Source organism: Lissotriton helveticus, chromosome 6, assembly GCF_964261635.1.
Source record: "Lissotriton helveticus chromosome 6, aLisHel1.1, whole genome shotgun sequence".
NCBI classification, from domain to species: Eukaryota; Metazoa; Chordata; class Amphibia; order Caudata; family Salamandridae; genus Lissotriton; species Lissotriton helveticus.
Window position 1 is genome coordinate 1942786742 of NC_136067.1, and position 21896 is coordinate 1942808637.

The 21896-nt window shown below is 40.9% G+C and overlaps 1 protein-coding gene across 1 annotated transcript in view; it reads left to right on the forward strand.

The window, feature by feature from the left end:
- The window catches only part of LOC144763910 (L-gulonolactone oxidase-like), an 802559-nt gene that overhangs the window by 589213 nt on the left and 191450 nt on the right, over nt 1-21896 (forward strand). The window contains exon 7 of the mRNA XM_078649945.1: nt 20138-20245. Coding sequence (XP_078506071.1) covers nt 20138-20245 — 108 coding nt within the window. The remainder of the gene's footprint in view (nt 1-20137; nt 20246-21896) is intronic.

The window sequence follows — 21896 nt, forward strand, 5'->3', positions numbered from 1 at the left end:
TAGAGTTTCTAGGATTACCCAATGGAGGTCGTTTGATGTATGTTGTTGTTCTTTGTAATGAGATGACATCTTTGTTGTGCTTTTCTTGCAGTTAACGTTGCTCCGGTGTTCACAGAGTCTCTGTTTTGCTTTGCGGCATGTCATCCCAATATATCTCATATTGCAAGGGCATGTGATCATATACACAACGTGGCTCGTATTGCAGTTAGTGTGTTTCTTCAGTTTCCATAGGAAGTTCGGAAGTAACTGCAATTCTTTTGTTGGCTCTGTAGTAGCACAAACTATGCAGGTGCCGCATGGATAGTGTCCAATTATTGGAGGATTATTCCATAGGCCTGGTTGTTGTTTCTTTTTCTTTGGCGGTGGTCTAGTGTGGACCAGTAGGTCTTTGATGTTGCTGCTCCTTTTGTTCGCAAATCTTGGCTTAGACCAGGTCAAGGTGTTCGATGTTATAATTTTCCAATTGCGGTTAATTATTTTCTTCATCTGATTTGTTATCGGGCTGTAGGTTGTGACACATGTAGTCCTGTCATCAATCTGTTTTGGGCGACTTTCAAGTAGAGACTCTCTGGGTTGGTTTCTGGCTCGTTTTTTGCAGGAATTGATTATTCTCTTAGGGTAATCTCTAGCTGTAAGTTTGTCACAGAGATCAGTTGCTTGGGCTTTGTAGTCTTTCAAGGAGCTACAGTTTCTCCTTAGTCGTAAGAACTGACTGTAAGGAAGATTTTCTCTCAAGGGTCGGGGGTGAAAGCTGTTGAAAGATAGCAGACTGTTTTTGGCAGTAGGCTTGAAAAATGTTCTTGTTTGTAAAGTGTTCTCTTCAGAGAAGATTGTGATGTCTAAGAAGTCAAGACTCTGCGCATTAGATGTAAATGTAAAATTCAGGCATTCGTCCTGATTGTTCAACCACCTATGGAAATCTGTTAGTGATGCATTGTCTCCTTTCCAGATTAAGAAAATATCGTCGATATATCTCTTCCAGAAGAGTATGTGACGAAAAAAGGGGTTGTTTGCATTGTGTATGTAAGTCTGCTCAAAGGTGCTCACATACAGACCGGCTACGCTTGGCGCAAAGGTGCTGCCCATAGATGTACCATGTTGCTGGAGATAGAGAGTGTCTTTATATTTGAATTTTTTTTCCATAAGGGCCAATCTGCAGCATTCCAGTACGAAATGTCTTGGGGTTCGGTAGGGCCAACTGGTGTTGGACAATATTGTTTCGAGTGTCTCTAAGGTTTTCTGTTGTGGAAGGCTTGTGTAGAGGCTTTCGACGTCTAATCCTACTAAGAGCATGCTGTTCTCCGAGTACTCGAAATTCTGTAGCATATTAATCAAATCTCGTGTATCTTTTAGGTAGGTAGGCGTGGTTTGGACCAATGGTCTCAGATACTGGTCTGCAAATTGTGATAGTGGCTCTAGAATGGAATTGATGCCCGAGACAATTGGTCTTCCCGGTGGGGGCACCCTTCCTTTATGTGTCTTGGGCAAAGAGTAAAAGTATGGCGTAACTGGTGCTGTGGTTACCAGATAATCAGCCTCTTTTTTGGATAGCCAGTTGTTACATTCCACTTCTTCAATCATCAGGGCTATTGTTCTTTGCAAACGCGCTGTTGGGTCGGTCGTTATCACTTGATAGAATTTAGTGTCTGCTAGTAGATCCATGCATTGTCTGTCATATCCTTCTGTTGTTAAAAGGACTATACCTCCGCCCTTGTCCGCAGGCTTTATGATGATGTCATGGTTGTCCTTCAGTTCTGTCAGAGCAAGTTTTTCTGCTTTTGATAGATTCTGGAATGGTCTTGGAAGTTGGTGATTCAGTTCTTCAACCTCCTTCATGATAGCCTGTTCAAAAGCACTAATCTCAATGGGTATTTGTGAGTTAAGTGGGCAAAAGTTGGATTTATTTCTTAAGGTGGTATCTCCTTCTTGGGGCTGCTGTTCACCTTTGAAAAAAGCTTTCAATTTCAACGTGCGGCAAAAGTTTGCGAGTTCACACTTTGTTTTGAAAACATCTGTTTTTGGGGTTGGTACGTAACCTAATCCTTTGTTCAGGACACTCATTTGATTCTCTGTTAGTTCTAGTCCTGTTAGATTAACTATTAGGTTATCGGACCTTGTCCCGTGTTGGCTTTGGTGACACTTCTGGTTTGAACCTGTCGTGTCTGGTCGGACCAGGTTACTCCTTTTTGCCTGGACCTTCGGTTGTTCTGGCCGTTCCCTAAAAAAGGACGGCTTTGTTGGTAATTTTGGGCACCTTGTGGTGGCATTTGGTGGTTCATGGGTACTGGGAAGTAGGGGTTTGGCCACCCTTGGAACTGGGGGTTGAATGGATGGAATGGTATTCCTTGTCCATTGTCTTGGAAAAATGGAGGGCGCCAGTAGTTACTTCGGCCTCTACGTTGTCCTCTCTTATTCCTGAAATTTCCTCGGAATAAGAGAGGACAACGTAGAGGCCGAAGTAACTACTGGCCAACACGGGACAAGGTCCGATAACCTAATAGTTAATCTAACAGGACTAGAACTAACAGAGAATCAAATGAGTGTCCTGAACAAAGGATTAGGTTACATCAAACGACCTCCATTGGGTAATCCTAGAAACTCTAGAGACAGTAGACAGAAATGCAGCAAAAATACTGTTCGAGAAGGAACAACGTTGGGTCCATAGGCTCAAGACAGATACCCTTGGTCTCAACGATTCCATTCCCTGGTTGTCCCTCAACAGATGATCTAATAACCAAAAGTCCCAGTCCTAGCATTATGCCATGAGTGCATCACCCCAGTGGTCCTAGAACTCTGACCATCAATAGATGTTCGCCCAAGTGACCCACGAGATCAACATCTAAACCAATGTGCTTCCTTCCAGAGTCTAGTAATCGTCGTGACTACCTAAGCCTACCTACTAAAAATTATTAAAAAGAAAATTTTAATGACAATTCAGCCCGTCTAACTACCACCTTAAGATCTTAATGCAAACTTCCCCAAAATCAAACACAATTAATAATAATTGTTTTGGGCAAAATATCTCATATGTAAACAAATTTATTATTATTATTTTGTACAAAGTAGCATATCATTTCAAAAGATTAAATCCATCTGTAGATCAACCCGGGAGTTGGAGTATTTTCTCTATCTCTACCGCTACAGAGTACAAATCCACCCGGAACCGCATTAGCCTTCGTTCCGGGTGATGACAGGCAGAGTCAGCACATGCTGCCAGGACCGAGCAGAAGGCACTAAGGTAATCGGGAAAACCATGCGCGTTGAGAACACAACAAACCGCAAGTAAGAGACCTCGTCCTTTAACACCTTTCTCTTAACCCCGTAGTAAGGCCTCTCTCGACCAGCCTAACTCCCAGAGGAAGCAATTTTCCGAAAAAATAAGGTACGCACCCAAAATGAAAGCACAAATAGTGTACTTATTACGAACCAAGTCACGCATCACAAAATCACGTGATAATGACTCATGGACAACCCTTGGTCACCAGGAGCATGTTTTAGTCTGTTGTTTGTACGTGAATATCATACGCTCAAAATACTTACTAATCTAGCATGGAATGTATGTAGCGTACTTAAACGCAATCACAAGGCGGCCATATTTAGAGTGTCTTTCACCATAGACCACGCACAAGACCAAGTAGAATGATAAAACTATGGGCACCTCACCACAGTACTAGTCGATTCTCCTCTGCCCACCGAAGTATGACAATGGATGAGTTGACGCCTGAAATGAGTATGATGAAAAGTATTGCCATTTTCTAGTTCCTTACAATTATAAGGGTACTATTGTACATAATTATGTGTTTCCTATACCCCATCTCCCTGTTTGTTGCTGTTTGTGTGTATGTTTTCTATTTTGCAGGTACAATGAAGCCTTAACTCACGAAGAATCAGGTCAATAACCCTTTATTCTTCTCACAATTTTTCACTACGATTTTTTCACCCCCATTGGTCCTGACGAAAGCCTATAGATCCTCTGACTACCCAAGGCTGAAACATGTTGACCTCTTTTTAAACCTTATACATAGTGCACTTGAATCCCTTACCAATTCGAAGAGTGCACCCAGAATTTTATCTATAGTCCGAATCCAGATTTATTAAATTGTCTCTTTCTGGCTGTCCGGACTTTTTAATAACGACACCACCACTAGACCCCCCACTTTCCACAATCACTACTGTCTTAAACCTACGGCAAAACCTCCTGGTGGAGGGTGCACATACAAAAAATGATCCAATGATTACGCACGCACGTGTATCAAAGCGGGGACACAGTATATACCGCTTAAGAGAAGTTACCAACATAGACGTGTATGAGGGTCATATTTGTTGGGAGATACCACTTCCTCGACCTGTAAACCCAAGGCTTAAGCAGGACAAGTGATCCTTTCCCCCTTCTGATTAAGAGAGTAAACTACGGAGACTGAAAGGATTCTCACTCTGCCTCCCCCATCCCTATGATTATACATGTTTTGGAGAACAAACAAAAGCAGTTGGCAACAACACTGCATCATAAACAATACAATAGGACCACCAAACCAAATACACTTGTGTAACATAACAACCCAAAATCTAGTTCAAAGGCAAATAAAAAACAAAGAGGCAAAGCCAGTAGTTCTCTCCTCTGAGACTTATTGGCCTGGTAATGCTTTCACCCATGCTGTACAACAGGCTGTACGGCAGCGTGGCTGCTGTACAACCTGGCTTGAAATAATATTAAACAGCAAGGATGCGGTGTCACGTCATTTCGTAGGTGTGCGTCACCACATATGCGCATACCAACAAAATGAGGCAGGCATTTTTTTGTTTTATTTACTAATCCCAAATACATTAGTAAATAAAAGTTGTGTAAAATGCACTTTCTAGATATAATGCTAATGTGCTTTTTTGGACATAGTGCTCATGTGCTTTTTAAAAAAAAAAATCAAATAAGTTGTGGGTGCGAAGCAGACGAGGCAACACAGTGGTGGAATGGCGGAAGAGAATGATGTATGATACAATCACGCATGATTTTACAACACATGCCATTAGAAAGCAAGCAATATAACAAACGTGTTGAATATACAAACCTTTGCAGACAAAAATAGAACTGTTCTGCTATAGTGTTACTCCTATGTTTACAGCAAGTAAACAACAATTTAGTAATTTACAAAGAATTTCTGGAGTAGTCCTGAACATCTTGACCTGTCACAGATTTCCAGGAATACTCACTTGTGCAACTACATCCACATGTTGAACTATAACATCTATATGTTTCGATATGTAGACATATGACACAAAAGTACATTTGCACTTATAACTTTTTTTATTCTTCCAAAGGGAAAATACTCTGCTTTATAGAACCCTTTACATACACCTTCATCAGTTTTGTGGATGTGCCCCTACTGCTGCCCTTAGGAATCAAAAAAAATATATTTGGAAGATTTTCAAGTTGTGAAACTATCTGCAGATTTTTGCAAGATACCCATAAATATACACCTTTCCAGATGTTGAGCAATTTTTCTCTTTGATCCATCTAGGTATTTCCACAAATTAGCCAATGGCAGTAGATTTACTCACACAGAAATGGGTCCATAATGGTGGAATTTCTTTTCGGCTAGTCCATTTTCAAGGGCAACGATACATTGTTTGTGACTACAAATGGGAATTTGCCCCGAATAGTGATATATTCACACGTAAGTTCAACTTAGCAGTGCTAAAAATTGCTGATTTGGGCCCAAAAACAACATCCAGTCACAAAAGTTTAACCTGACAAGGCAATCACTGAGTGGGGTCAGTTCCCACTTCTGAAAGATATCGCAGTTGTCCTATGGAAATCCAGACAACGTCTTTGACTCCTTCCTTCTTCAACTAGACAACTGTGGGTGTGTATTCACAACATAACATATCAAATGACTGACACTGCTTCATCAATGGACTGATCTCAATCCCCTGCGGATTGAACTAGATTAACGCCTTAACTGCTTCGAACGTTCCGCGCCAGTGCGGAACGTTCTAAAAAATAAGCGGGGCCGCGTCGGGCAACGGACGTGCACAGCACTACCGAGGTAGTGCTTGCGACGGCCGACGGCCGACACCCGCAGCGAACGGGTTAAACAGCACTGTAAGTAGTAATGAATTCAAGAAGTTGCCGCTTTGTATGCAACTTTTCAGTTTTTGCTTTCTTAAAATTCATCTTTCAGTATGGGTCCAGCCATCCTGATAGTCGACTCACTGACACTGTCCTAAGGAAATTATGGGTACACGGTGATACATTACAGTAGAACTCTGAGATTCATACCTGTACTTTCATATCTCCTCTTTATTATCAGAATATTGGATCCATATCCAAGAACAGCCAACACGTGTTTCACCCCTGAGGGCTATTGAACCTGGGGCTTTCTCAAGGCTTCCAGTTTTACACTCATTAATCTCATCATTTGCTGAGTCGTTGTTGTATCACAGTTGTATATATATCTGTCTCATAGGGATAAATTCCATCTCCGGTTTGACTGGCATTGTGTCGTAGCGTCATGTTTTTTCTGAGTATCCTTGAACTGGGTAACATTAACATTTGTTTTTCAAAGTGCTGATTAATGATATCAGTTTGACATTAAGCGCTAAATAAAAAAAAAAGTATTATAGTTTCAATATATCATCAAGATACAGCCTCACAGGCAGTGATACATAGAATAATTCAGCTCTTGTCCAACAAAAAAGTCGCCTGCGGCTGCTAGTTCCGCTACATAGCAGAGTACACTTCGAAGGCGGTATTTCACTCTATATTACATGCATTCGTTGTCAGTTCCCATTTGGGTAAAATGTTGTAGTTGCCACTGGGGACTCCCCGCACCACAACACATAAGACCTCAGAGCTCCATTCATTTGCTGCCTTGTTCACTCAGTTTATCACCAGTTTTAAATCTATCATTTTCTGCTCTGTTTTAATGCATGTAATTCCTCACACTATGTAGACTGTAATGGCTTCTCCAGTGCTAAACACGCAATATTGATTTTTCTAAGCGCCTGTATCAATTCCCATTACAATGCTAATGTAAATCTCTGTACTTGAAATTGCCCCAGTTACAAAGCCTCTCTGACAGCCTGAAGGACATTTTGCTGCAGGGTTTGTGGATTTATATTTCTGTAAGGAATTTAATCGCAGTGGAGGACCATATAACATTATCATACAGAAAAGGCAATTTGATTTCTAGCTATTGAAGATCCAGAGTTTGTTAAGGGCCTCTGCCTACACCGTACACTCAGGACCTGTTCTGAGCAAAAGTAGTTAATACTAGGAGTGGGTGGAATTTGCGTAGTCGCGCTACGCAAAGCTCAGTGAAATGGTAAAAAATCTCTGCGAGCACGCGAAGTTCTGCGAACACGCAGAATTGCTTGTTCCGCCCGTTTGTGATGCTTTTTTTCCTGTTCCCGAACACTGTTTGCATGCTCAGGGGGAAATATCTCGCAAACAGGCATTTTGAAACCGCGAACAAGCAAAAAATTCTGCAAAGCTGCGGATGGCAGAATTTTTGGCAATTCCGCATTCTCCGTGGAACACGAAATTACCCAAATTACGCAAATTCCACGAGCAGAACGGAATTTACCGCCTAGGCCTAGTTAATACTGAATATATTAACACCTTTGGCTTAAAGACCAGTTTCGTTGGTATGCTCATTGACTGCTTGGCTTTCATGACCTACGTGTGTTCTCCTGTATGTAAGAGTGTATAGGGTTTTAACTTTAGACCATAATTTAGAGACATGTAGGAAGGGACAATATTGCTCTATGGTCCCCTGAATACCTCCTGAAACAGGCAAACTATCCTGTGAAACATATAGGGGAGGAGAAAATGATTTGGTTGTTTTTGGAGAGGAGACGGGGGCATGCTTGTTGTGTTACCTGCAGGACTGTGGGAACCTGGAGAGGGGATCGAAAGCCAAAGATCAGCAGATCCTTCCCTTCAGCATCAGTTTCCAAGATGGCGCCATAGCAGCGATAGGGAGCGGCGGGCCTTTAAAGATGGTTGTGAGACGCGGGGCTGTGCAATGAAGACCACCCGCCCAAGTTTCCAGAGTGTGGCGGGAGTGGTTGCAGCATGCAAATGGACAGTAAATGGGAGACTGATTTGAGAGCCGTAACAATGACTCTGTAAGAAGCTGAAGGTATGGCCACAATACTAGCTCTTACTAAAGAGACCCAAGACAACATCAGAAAGGCTCACATTAATTCAGTCTTTATATGGCTGTGACAGTGGCAGTAAAGGAGCTGCTCTATTTAAGGTACAACACATTGATGTGGAGGAGAGGATAGTGTGAGTATATTGTTGTGTATAATAGAGAAAAGGGAAGCAAATGAGGCAATAATAGTCAACAAACGTGCTGAAGCAAGAAGGATTCCCTACCTGGTGCCTCACATTTGACCTGATTTTCCTGATTGACCTGATTTGCTGCATCACAAGGAGGCTCTGATGCACAGTGGGAGGTTTTGTCCTGACGTGTACATACCTTAATAGTACTTAACCATTTTGCACTCTTAGAACTGTACAATGGTAAAAGAGAAGGTTCCAAAGCAATCTCAAGCAAATAAAATCGACAAACAGATGCCATATAGGGGCCAGGCATTGATGCAGCCAGCACAATCTCAACAGACATCTGAATGCTGCCAGCAAGCATCTGAGTCAACTCTTAAGGATATGCTAGCATCAATAGCAGACACTAAGGGGTTGATTCGGTCTCTTGGCTGCCCGATTATGACTCGGGCCGCTGCCAGGGAACGGCTGTTCCCTTGAGATGGCGCAACAGTCAGAGACTGAAATGCGGAGGTCCCGCCAAGCACATTATGAGTTTCCTCTATGCCAGGGTTTACGCGGAGATTTTAACTCCATGGAAACACTGGCGAAGAGGAAAAAAGAGGGCCCTACAAGGCCCTCTTGTGCCTCATGCCCTGTGCCTGCACACCAGTTACTGCACAGCACTGACTTTCAAGTTCCCATTGTGGTACCTGTTTTTAAAGGCACCGCCGTGGGAATGCCAAAAAAAGCCCACCAGACACAAAAAAAAAAAAAAGTACTTTATTCGGTTAAAAAAGCAATAACCATAAAAGCAACAGACAGTCACATTTCATTTACAGTTCTGAATGGTACAGCGATTGAAAGGAAGATATTAATATAATACATAGTATTTACACTATTACAGTTCATTTAAACAAATTGATTTCCTATATTTAAAAACCTGTTTAAAATACTCCGATAACGAGGCAACAGTAAAAACATTGTCCATTTGTGACCTATTTGCCTGTAGGGGGGGAGGGGGGAGGGGTAGTCTGGGGGGGTTCAGGGAGGTGGGAGGGAGGATGAGGGGGAAGAGGGGGGGAAATAAATGGCACACATTATACACAGTAAATTGTAATTTGAGGCAGTTACAGGTTTTGTATAAATGGGGAAAAAAGGAAGTGGTGGGTTTGGTTAAGAGATGGGCTTGGAAGCTGGTGCTACTCTTTGATGTTTTTTGATGACCTGTCGAATTCTGTCATTTAATGCTTGTGGCCTTAATGATCTTCAAAAAAGGTTGCGTGTTTCAGCATTTTGCAAATCAATGTCTCCTGATCTGATATGTCTACAGGAAACTCACGTGGAGGGAGGAAAGGGTTTTTTGCTAGTACAGGCTGGCTTTAAAGTTTTAGCATATACTAAGCAAGCCTCCAAAACTCGTGGGGTAGCGATTTTGGGGAGAGGAGTAGATTGTACAGTATTTAGGAGCAAAGAGGATACCTGGGGTAGGTGGGCAATTATAGAAATAGGTTTTAGAGGTGCTAGGTTCACACTAATTTCCGTTTATGGCTCAACATGTGATGACCCAGATATATTTCAATTCCTGGATCATGAGCTCTCAACTTGGGTGGAGCCAATTGTTTGCTGCGGAGATTTTAACATCAGCCGACCAGCAAATATTGAGCTACAGCTGAGTCATTCCTATATGGGGAGGAAGAAAAGGGTGCATAGGGTGATAGCAGATATGGCCCGGCATAATGCTCTTTCAGATGTATGGGCTAATTTACACCCACAGATAGATGGCGATACATTTTTTTCTGCTCCTCACAATATAACAGTAAGGCTGGATTATTTTTTAATTTCCAATGTTTTGTTATCTAACACGCAGATTAAGAAGTTACCCCGTTTGGTTTCGGACCATAACCCACTGTTATTGTCATTAAGTATAAACGGGCTACGTAGGAAACCATATAGATGGACATTTGAGCGAGCTTTGTTACTCGACGAGGGTTATTGTACTCACATGGAAAAATGGATTAGTGAGTTTTGGCTTAATAATTTGGGGAGCACTAGTAGTGCCTATATTTGGGATGCTTTTAAAGCGGGCGTCAGGGGAGAGACAATTAGTTTTTCAGCACATAGACGGAAAAAAGAAAGAGAAATCTTCGATCAGCAAGTTAACTCCCTTCTGGATGCTGAGGCTGAGTTAAGTAGGTTAATCATGAAGGGGCTCCCACTGGATCAACAATTGTTGGAAATCACGGTTTTAAAGGCGGAGATAGCGGAAAGAATCACTAACAAGACAGTAGTTAGTTACTTAACAAAGAAGGAGCAGGCCTGTGAGCTTAGCGAGCGGGTCGGCCACATTCTTGCTGTTAGATCTAGACAAAAAGCCAACGCAGGGGACATTAAAAATATAGTTGATGTTTCAGGCAATTTGATCTCTGACTCTGTCGGAATAAGGAATTAATTTTGGCAGTTTTACACTGGACTATATGACAGAGAGATTGAGGTTGATATTGATAAAATCAGGGAATATTTAGGAGACATTCAACTTGGGAAATTATATCCGGAGGAAAATAGCATACTTGAAGCCCCTATAACGCTAGAAGAAATGTCTCTAGCTTTATCAGATCTCCCATCCTCTAAAGCTGCAGGACCTGATCTGATACCGATCGAATTTTATAAAACCTTTATATCAGTTTTTAGAGTAGAGCTACTGGATACACTCATTCAAGCCCAGAGAGATATCTCAATTCCAAAATCATGGGGCGAGACTGAAATTATAGTTATCTTGAAAAAAGGTAAACCAGCCACAAACCCGGGGTCATATAGACCTATAGCCTTAATGAATACTGACGTAAAGCTCTATTCGAAAATTCTGGCTACAAGGCTGTCAGCTGTCATAGAAAAATTAGTTACCCCAGTCCAACATGGATTCATCCCGGGGAAAGGGACTACAGAACATGTCAGGACTGTGATTACCTGTTTTGATGCCATGGAGGTTTCTGGCGGCCCTGTCTCGGCTTTATTTTTAGATGCCGAGAAGGCTTTCGATAGGGTTGACTGGGAATATTTGTGGGTTTTAATGAGAACTTTGGGGTTTGGTGACAATTTTATAAAAGCAATTCAGGTGCTTTATAGGGATCCAATAGCTAGAATTAAAATCAATCAGGAATTAACAACGGCAGTGCAGATTAAGAGAGGAACAAGGCAAGGTTGCCCTAGCTCTCCTCTCTTGTTTGCATTGTATATGGATCCGTATTTACGCAATCTTGATTCTAATCCCCGTATTCCTCCCATGTGCGTAAACGAGATAGTACTTAAAGTATTGGCATACGCTGACGATGTCGCGATAATTACCCCTGATCCTGAATTGGCAATAGGTGAAATAGAACAAGAAGCCCTAAATTTTGGCAATATTTCTGGCTATAAGCTTAACAGTGCCAAAACACAGATTATTAAAAATAGCGCAGCCCAATGTGTTGATCCACGAGTGGTCCCTGCAGCAGTCTACCTTGGGGTTGAAATTTCTTCTAACTTAGGAACAATAGTTGAACAGAACATCTCGCCCTTATTAAAGAAAGTTAGTTCAGACTTGCTGAGGATAAATAATCTTAGGCTTACGTTAGTGGGCCGCACTAATATTATTAAAATGCTCATACTTCCTAAATTTCTTTATTTTTTTCGTACAATTCCTCTTTTTTTTGAGTCTACTTGGTTTAACAAGTTAGAGTCGATTCTTAACAGATTTATTTGGTCGTATGGGAAGACAAGACGGGCATATAAGTTTATGACTCTGCCAAGGGACAGGGGAGGCTGGGGGGTTCCTGATTTTAGGTTCTACTATTGGGCATCGGTATTACAATATATCCAAGGTTTAATCGGAGCAAACGAAGGGGATTTGAAAGTTAAAGCTACCTCAACTATGATTTATTCAATTGTTCTGGGTAAAGACTCCGCAAATGCTTTTTTAAATTGTACAGATTTATCGTACTACAAACGTACACGATTCAAGACTGTGGCCTCAGCCTATAATGTATGGTCTGCTGTTGCAAAAAATCTCGGACTAGGGAGATTTAACAGGTATACTAGTTTGTATAGGAATAAGTCTTTACCACCTTTAATTTTTTCGGATACCATTATGGCAGATTGGAACAGCAAAGGTATTAAAAATATAGGAGATATGCTAAACTCAGATGGTAACATACTTCAATTTTCAGATCTGATGGCTAAATTTAATATAGCAAGATATAGCTTCTTTAAGTATCTGCAGACTAGGAGTTTTCTCTCTAAGAAAAAAGGTGGAGCAGGTGGATTTAATACAAACAACATTATGGAAGCAATAGCGCAAAGTGGGGTCTGCTCCATTAGGTATTTTTATGCCCAGTTGGCTGAGACGAAGAAGGACGATACTGACAGATTTGGTAATAAATGGGAGGGAAAATTAGGGACTTCGAGCGAGTCTTTCTTGAAGTCTTTGGAGTTAGGAGGTTCAGTATTTTATTCTGCCCCTTTACAATCGCAACACTTCAAAACGCTGTATCAACTTTACCATACTCCAGATCGCATAGCACAGTGGGGCGCAACTACAGGGATTAATTGTTGGCGATGTAATGCTATTGCCGCAGATAGTATACATATTTTTGCGACCTGTCCCAAATTAAGGCCCTTATTAAAGGGTATTGAGGTTTTTATGGCTCACACACTTGCCTTAAATGTGATTCTAACGCCGACAGTAATTATGTTGGGAGTTCGGGACTGCGAAGGTGAACATAGCGAATTTATATTTGTAGCGATGGCAGTTCTCAGGTTGCTGATTGCTAGAGTCTGGCTGGACCCCCTAACCCCGGGAATACAGCAGTGGATTGCCTTATTATTAGGGACTTTTAACCTCGAAAAAGGTATATTTGGGAAAAAAGGTAAAAGGATTAAAAGATGGGGAAGGAAAATTTGGGAACCGGTACATAGATGGAAGGAAAGGTTAAATGCAAATGTAGTTTGATGTATTATTAATTTGATCAATGGTCTTTTTTTCCACCTCTTTTCTTCTTTATGTCCTGAAGATTATGTTTAGTACTATATTGTTGTTTCTCGATAATAATTTTGATTTATTATATGCATTAATTGTTTTCTGTATTCTGTATTCTGTGTTATGTGTGTGCCAGAAAAACCCTTTGTTTTACAATAAAAATACTTTAAAAAAAAAAAACATTGTCCATTTTTTGCAATTCTAAAAACGCTGGGCGACATCTGTACAAATTCATCTCCTTTAAAATAGGGACAATCAGTTTTCTACGGGGAAATGTATAAAATTTACAGAAAAATAAAACATGCATGTTAGATTGTACGGATTTTTCATCACCAGGGCATGCGGGCAATTCCTTGGACCACGAGTTCATTTCAGGGAAGGTAAATAATCTAAAAACAATATTAGCTCTAAAACGTGTTAGAAAGAATCTGTCATGATTGGGCATGTGTAAACTTAGATATGGCTGTAGTTTGTCACTTATTAAGGTTAACTGGTGAGAAGTGACAGAGTTTTTCTTAGTCTCTACAAGCTGTCTTTTATCTCTAAGGCAGTCCATACAAAGTTTTTTCAGTGCTTTTCTGGGGATGAGTACCATGGAAGACGGATCATCATAGTATTGCGAACGGTCTATTTCCTTCAGGAATGTTTTAATATAATTTAGCCATTCGACTCCGTTTACTCTCCCCAGTTTTAAGACATCCTGTAATATGGCACGATTTAATACACATTCATTCACAGTCCAGACTCTGTGCCATAGGAGAATGGGTTGTACTCTAATTGTGTCAGTAATATAGGGCAACCCCAACTCGTCATGGCAAATAGAAGTCGCTGTACTCTCTGGTAGTGATAAGATGTGCCTTAAAAATTTATTTTCAACAGTTTGAAGTGCCTTTGTCTTAGAATAGCCCCAGAGACCAGCTCCATACAATGCCACAGATACACACGTTGCGTTATAAATGGTTAAAATTTCCCTGATTGGTTTCTTTCCCAGTTTTCGTATAAAACTCTTCAGTGCCATGACTGTCTTGGAAAACAAGAGCATTCTTGCCTTCACCGCACTTGTCCAGGAACCAGTTTCATGGAACAGGATTCCGAGATAGGGGAAGGTGGATGTTCTTTCTAGTGGGGAGTTATTTATATACATCAGTTTCATTTGTTTTTTAATGCGTGTGCCACAATTCATGGAAAAGGTCTTGCTGCAATTTATTTTTAAATCGAGATTGAGCATGAACTGATTAAAAGATGTTATCATTTTCTGTAGGGCCATGGGGGTACGGGCCATTAGTACGGCATCATCTGCATACAACAGTGCAGGGATGAATCTCTTTCCAATCTTAGGCATATCCCTACACTCTTGCAGCAGATGATTCTCCAGGCCATTTATGTAGATAAGGAATAAGAAGGGCGCCAGGACGCACCCCTGGCGCACTCCGCGCCCTATTCCAAAAGACCTACTACATTCCCCCCTTTGCCATAGCGCACAACGGCAGTTGCTCCTGAGTATAACTCCTTTAAAAATTGAATTATCGGTTTTTCCACGCCCAGTCGTGACATCAAGTCCCATAATTTATGGTGAGACACGCAATCGAAAGCCGATGTAAGATCAACAAATGTAAAGTACAAACGCTCCCTTTTGATCACAGTGTATTTCTGCTGGATCAAAAATAAATTTAGACCCTGCTCTGTTGTTCCTATACCCTTTTGAAATCCAAATTGTAAATCACTAATTGCCCCAACCTCCTCCGCCCAGTTTTGCAATTTAGCTAAAATCACTCTGCCAAGGATCTTTATTGATGAGTCAAGTAAGGATATTGGCCTATAACAGGCACAGTCTTGTCTATTTCCCTTCTTATAGATGGGTACGATAATTGATGTGAACCAAGAAGGACTCAGTCCCCTTATAAGAGCTGCATTAAAAAGTTGTACGAGTATTGGGCCCCATAATTCAATATTTGCCTTGTACAAATCTGCCGGGATTCCATCTGGGCCGGCCGCCTTGCTGCCCTTTGTGGCTCCCAGACTTACAAGGATCTCAGGTAATGTTACCTTCAATTCTTTTACCTCCTCTACTAATTCGCCTTCTATATTTAGATCTAGATTTAGACACAAGTTGAACTCTTAATTTGATGGGTGGCCTCACCATGGGTTTGGCGGTGTGGCAGTGTAGTGGACCCGCCCCCGCACCATTAAACAGGCTCTTACTTGTCACTTGAAACCAGAATGGATTGCTTTACTGTTGACTTAAACCTGGTAAGGACTGCCCTTGAAAAGGGCACAGATAGAGTTACATCAGTGGAAACATCATCCACGCAATCAGAGACCCAACTGTAGTAGATGGAGAAATCAATAGAAGAGTTGCAGTAGACTACCAGGTACCTGAAGGCTAGAGTGGAAGATGTAGAAAGTAAGCCCAGGAGGGATCCAATAATGAAGCAGGATGAGATCTATTTATACATCATCTTCTGTGAAAAAGGTAAAGACAGAGGATATCTGCCCAAAGGCGATTGCCAAGGCGAAAAACAGTATTAGCAAAAAGACCTGTACTGAACTCATGGCTTCTACCAAAGCCAATGAAAAGGAAAACATTGCATTTGATTCCAAATATTCTTTTTTTAATTTTAATTAAAAAGCAGAGGAAACCGAGAAACATAAAACATAGGAGCAATCAGCACAGAAGTTGACATGTAGAACCAAAGAGCATAACCAATAAACAAAAAGAAAAAGAAGATCTAAAAGGAAAGATGTAAACAGAACTCAGTGGGGGAAAATATAGGGCTAAAAAAACACTATTTCATTGACTGTTATGCATGAGATAAAAAAAAATGAACCACTAGCAGTTCATAGCGGATATCACATTTCCTAAAGATTCAATCATTCAGCCAGTTTAACCCAAACTTTTCCCCTAACTGCTGTTTCCTATATCCTTTACAGATATAAAGACTAAACACCAAATTATAAATTGCCAAAAAACTAGTCCTCCAAATTTCAAAAGACAGGGGCTCTCTATTAACCCGATTACATGCAATACATAGTCGAGCTACAACAGCTGGTACAAATAGCAAATACAGTCCTAACAGTCGACCAGGCTCCATCTCATCTATTATACCGAGCAGCATCAATGAGGGTGCGAAGGTAACAGATGTGTCGATAATATCGGTCAGCAAGTGTTCTATTCCCTCGAAATCTGTCCGAGTTTAGGGCACAAAAAAACACAGGAGCCGATTCACAGAACTAACTTAAGACAAAATCCTAAACTTACTACTTTTGGTATTCACAGAAGTTAGGATTTTGTCTTAAGATTGTCTTAAGACAAATGTAAGACAGACTTTAGACAGACTTAAGACAGACTTAAGACACAATCCTAACTTAAGTCTGTCTTAAGTCTGTCTTAAGTTTGTCTTAAGTCTGTTTTAATTCTGTATTAATTCTGTCTTAAGTCTGTCTTAAGTCTGTCCTAAGTTTGTCTTACGACAAACTTAAGACAAAATCCTAAATTCTGTGAATACCAAAAGTAGTAAGTTTAGGATTTTGTCTTAAATTAGTTCTGTGATTCGGGCCCACACTAAGAATCTGCGCCTGCACACCCGCCACAGCGTTTGCATTTAACATCTGCTTGCCTGCCACATTTGGCTATTATTACAGGTTGAAAATGGTTTGGTAGTGCAACACCCGAAAATTGATGAAAGTAAGATCGTATCTGCCTTGTTAATCGAGTCCTGCAGTGCTACTCCCTCCCGGCTAAGTCTTACATTCCATTTTTGATTTTGGATCTCCAAATCATCTAATTGAGCCTCCTGAAGCCAATCATATAACACCTCAATTCTGTTCTTCCTACAAATCGCTTCAATAAGAGGAATATTTATCATCTTGCCCAGTGAATTCTTCTTTCAAATCTAAAAATCCCAGACTTGTAAAAAACTTTACAAAGTCGGATCGTGAAAGCCTAAGGTAATTTTTAATTCTGAAAAGGAGTTGATTTCAGAGTCAGTAAAGAAGTCGCCTAGTCTACTTATCCCTTTTGACCTACATCTTCTTATTACTGTATCTCAGAATATGGAGGGCAGAAATAGAGAAGTGAAGCTGACGTTGGTGTATAGTAACAGACTAACCCCAACTGAAGAGATCATCTAACTTGCTTCCAGACTTTGTAGGCGGCTACCAGGACCTTAAATCGGATGTATGACGTTACAACGCATACTTTTACAACGCCTACCTTTACAACGCGGTTTTTACCACGCATACCATTACAACGCATAGCGCTTTGGGGTGCTGGATAGTGAATAGTTTAATTTACTATTCCAACTCCAGTCCCCGTGGACACTAGGGAAGGTTATTGGATAGTAAATTAACCTATTCCCTATCCTAGAGCGCCCCCCAGAGCAATGCGTTGTAATAGTATGCGTTGTAAAAGTTGCGTTGTAATGGTAGGTCGTTGTAAAAGTTTTGTTGTAAAGGTTACATACCCCTTAAATTTGGTCTTTTTATAGTAACTAGGCTCCACATTCTTTAAAAGGCATTCCTTTACTTCTGACCCCAGCAACATTTGATTGATGGATGGGGCCTCAGCTTCATATGTAGTGGTCCATTGCACAGATGTAATGTAGAACACGCACTGGAAATTTAACTAATGAGGCCATTTTTAGTAATTAACTAGAAGAAAAAACTCCAGTTAGGTAGACATGTTGTTGAAAACTGTGTTCTATTGCAGGATAAAGGGGCAGGTGACATTCTGTTCTGGTGCAGTCACTCACACAGCTACTGACACACTTACCGACCCATACAACTACTCACACACCCACTTACAGAGCAATACAGCCACACACACACACACACACACACACACACTAATTGACCTATACAGCAACTCACGCACCTACTCACTAAGGTCACAGGTTACAGTTAGCAAATAAAATGTTTAAAAGCTTAGCAATTCACTAAAACAAGCAAAGATTACAGAGCTGTTATAGTTAGGAAATATAATTTAAAAACCTTAGAAATTCACTGTCAAAAACAGGTTTCAGGGCTGTTACAGTTAGGAAATAGAATACAAAAAAACCTTAGAAATCCACCGAAGAAGACAAAGGTTACAGGAATGCTCAGAATTCACATGTGCAAAATGAGTGACATTCAGCAATTATATTTATCTGAGCTGACTATAACTTATTCCCCCTCAATGCACTGCTTATGACCTAACATATTACATCACTCATGACATGGTCAGTGACATCAATAATGTCATCACTCATGAAATCTCAATGGCCAGATACCAGGGGATGAGGCCTCCATCCACATTTACAAAAGGTGCAGGCTTCCGGAGGATGGGGACCCTGGGGGGCAAAATTGACCTGGGGAGGGGGGCTGCACGCTTCCCTCCCTTATAATTACAGTTGTGGGCCCCGGGAGTTATGATCTCAAGGGCCAAAAATGGCACAGGGAGGAGGGCATAAACCCCATCCCTTCCCTAAAAAGAATGTGCCATGTCCCAGGGGATGGGGTCCCAGGGCTCAAATCGGCCATGCACTGCCAATTACCCCACATTTTACATCAGTCTCATGACATCTTCTGTGATAACATGACTGCAACATTATACCTTAAGCTACCTAAAATCCCTACCATGTATTTGAGATCTGCTAATTGTAACATAATCACCATGCCCAGGAATAGTAAATAGTAACAATGCTTATTCACATTAAGGACGAATTATTGTATTCCATAACAAAAGCAATTGTTTCTCCGAATAGTGTTTCACCTGTTGAAAGTGGGAATGCAGAACTTTAGGGTATGATGTCATCTATGATGTAGAATGTGCTGAATACCTTTAGGGACGTCACTATTGCTACAATCCCTGAATCAACAATTGTAGGTGGAGACAACTACCTGCCAGTCAGCACATTGCAGAACCATGTGTAAAAATACTCCTGACCTATGACTCATTGTCGAACAACATGGCTGTCAGTGAACTGAATCCCGTGCATCTGCTACATATATCAGGACTGCCAGTGACCTCTGGATACCTGTCCTTTGACTGGCCAGTGTTGGGCATCATTAAAGGTTACCACCATAGCACACACCCAAATAATCAACACCACTATTTCCTTGACATTTTTCTTCCCACCTCCTTATGTTTGGACAACTTTATATCAATGATCCCACATTAGAGACATTCACTATCAAACCTTTATTTTTATGTAAGTCCGTGAACCGGAGGTGTTTTATGTTTTTTAAAACATAATCATACCCTTAACATACACATGCAATGCATATTTCAGATAGAAAACATTGATTTTTTCCTCCCGTGGTGGTTAGGAGGTTTTATCAATTTGAGATGCCAGATATCACTGCAATTATTTCAAATGAATAACTCAGATATGCTTGTTACATTCACTGACCTTCACTGGCTGCCAGTCGGTCAGCAGGTAAAGTTTAAGGCACTCTGCATTGCCCACACGGCACTGCACAAAGAAGGGCCAACATTTCTAGAGGATCTTTTTGGGTGGTATTCCCCAAATAAACCTTTGCGTTTGGCCAATGCCAATCTGATGCCGGTGGTCAGGATCAAAAAGATGAACAGGGGGGGGGCGAGGAGTTTCAGTTACAATACCATCAAGGAATGGAACTCCCTTCCACTATATCGCAGAAAAATTCACTCCCTTCTTGAGTTCAGAAAACAACTGAAGACCTGGCGCTTTTAGAAGCAGTAGCCATAGCACAGTATGCAGCACTGGAAGTGCCAAGACACATTGAGGGTATATGTGTGCTGTATAAATTTAATTAACATAACATAAAATAACATTTTATTCCCTGAATAATGTCAAAATGAAATGACTATGGTAACCCAAAATCCCTTATTCTGTTCACAGGTTCTTGATAATCTTGAAACCCATTTACATGCTTCAGAATACTTCCGGTTCCTCTGGTTTCCGCACACTGAAAACGTCTGCGTCCTCTATCAGGATCCCACGGATAAGGTAGGATAAATCATAAATCACTGATTTATTCCTAGAACTGCACTAACTTTTTTTCTAGCTGAGGTGTAATAAAAAAACCGATAAGCATGAAAAAAACTGGATTAATCTTGATTTAGTCTAGTGGCGTGTCAGTTTGATGAAGTTGAACTTTTTTAGAGTTTAAAAAAAAAGTTTGCTTAATTTACAAAATTGGTGAATGATTATTAATGGTGTTAGGTGAAAAGTCTTCAAAAAAAGGACTGAGAAATAACTTTAATTGTTGCTTCATTGTATAATAGGAAATTTCACCTGCAGATGATATTGTTTCAAAAGTGACAATATTCTCAACTCTGCGAAGTTTGTCATTTTCAGAAATGTCATCTGGGAATTCTAGTTTTGCACACTCCTAGAAGTAGCCTCTCAGGAAACAGAATGAATGTGGGTGGTTGAGAGTGTGTCTACTGACTGCACAGTTCGATTGCCTTGTGGCACACAACCATATAAAAAGCATATGGTGTGAATTGTGGTATTTATACTGTCACATCTATACAACATTTCCACCGTTGCAAATGAAGGATTGTGGAGATCCCTTGAACCTGAAACCCATCAACATGTGTGAAGCGACATGTGTCTGCATTAGGGATTCAGGATGGTGTGCTTGTTCAAAACTGCAAGCTTTACAACATTTTTTAGGAACTTTCATAGGGTTTGTGTACTTTCTGAAGTTTGCAACGCTGACCAAAGTTGAAGGAAAAGCAGGTTGATTGTTGGAGAGAGACTTAGCAAAACCAACTTTTTTTGTCTGGGAATTTTCCCATAACATTGTTTTAGACCATAAGATGAACGGGTTACATTTGCAACTTTACCAAGTGCAAAAGTCATGTCCTTCATACATTTCTGTGAAATTTGGAATGCGCCAAGCTGAAAAGTACTCTGGTTTCACATTCATTCTCTACTAAGACAATTTACATTTATAATATATAGATTGTCACACATAGCGCTGGAATGGATTATAAATATAGTCTTGCTTCCATACTATTATGCATCAGAAGCAAGGTTTTTGGTGCTTTCAATGCTTTTGTAGTGTCTACAGGGATCTCAGGGACATGCAAAGGTGGATCAACACAGCTGAAAGGTGATAATACACCCATATTGGCATAATGTGCCCCATAGCCTCCTAATCCAAATCATTTACACGTCCTTTCACATCTGGGTTTTTGATTGACTATCATGGTAAGTGAAGGCACAAAGGACTTTGGGTTTGCAGAAAGCTATCCCTTTGATGACCTCAAGTGAGGTCTCCTGCTTTGGTCTCCAAGTCACAATCTTGCCCAACTCAGCACCTCTCACGTCTCACTTTGCACATATGGCTATGCCATTTATTAACCCCTTCGACGCGCGTGACAAGGTCAGCTCGTCATGGGCGTTACCTGCGCTGCGCGTGTGACGAGCTGACCTTGTCACGTAACGAGGGTTTTTGCGTATCGCAGCGTGCAGCGGGTAAACCGGTAGCGCGCATGCGGTTAAAGGCGTTCTCCCTGACATAAGAATACTTCGGGCACGTTATGGTCTCCTTTTTGTTTTCCTGAGCAAAGAGAAAATACTAATTTATGGGTAAAGTTTGCAGTCACATCTTTGCAAAACTGGAAAATAAATTAAACCCCATTAACCA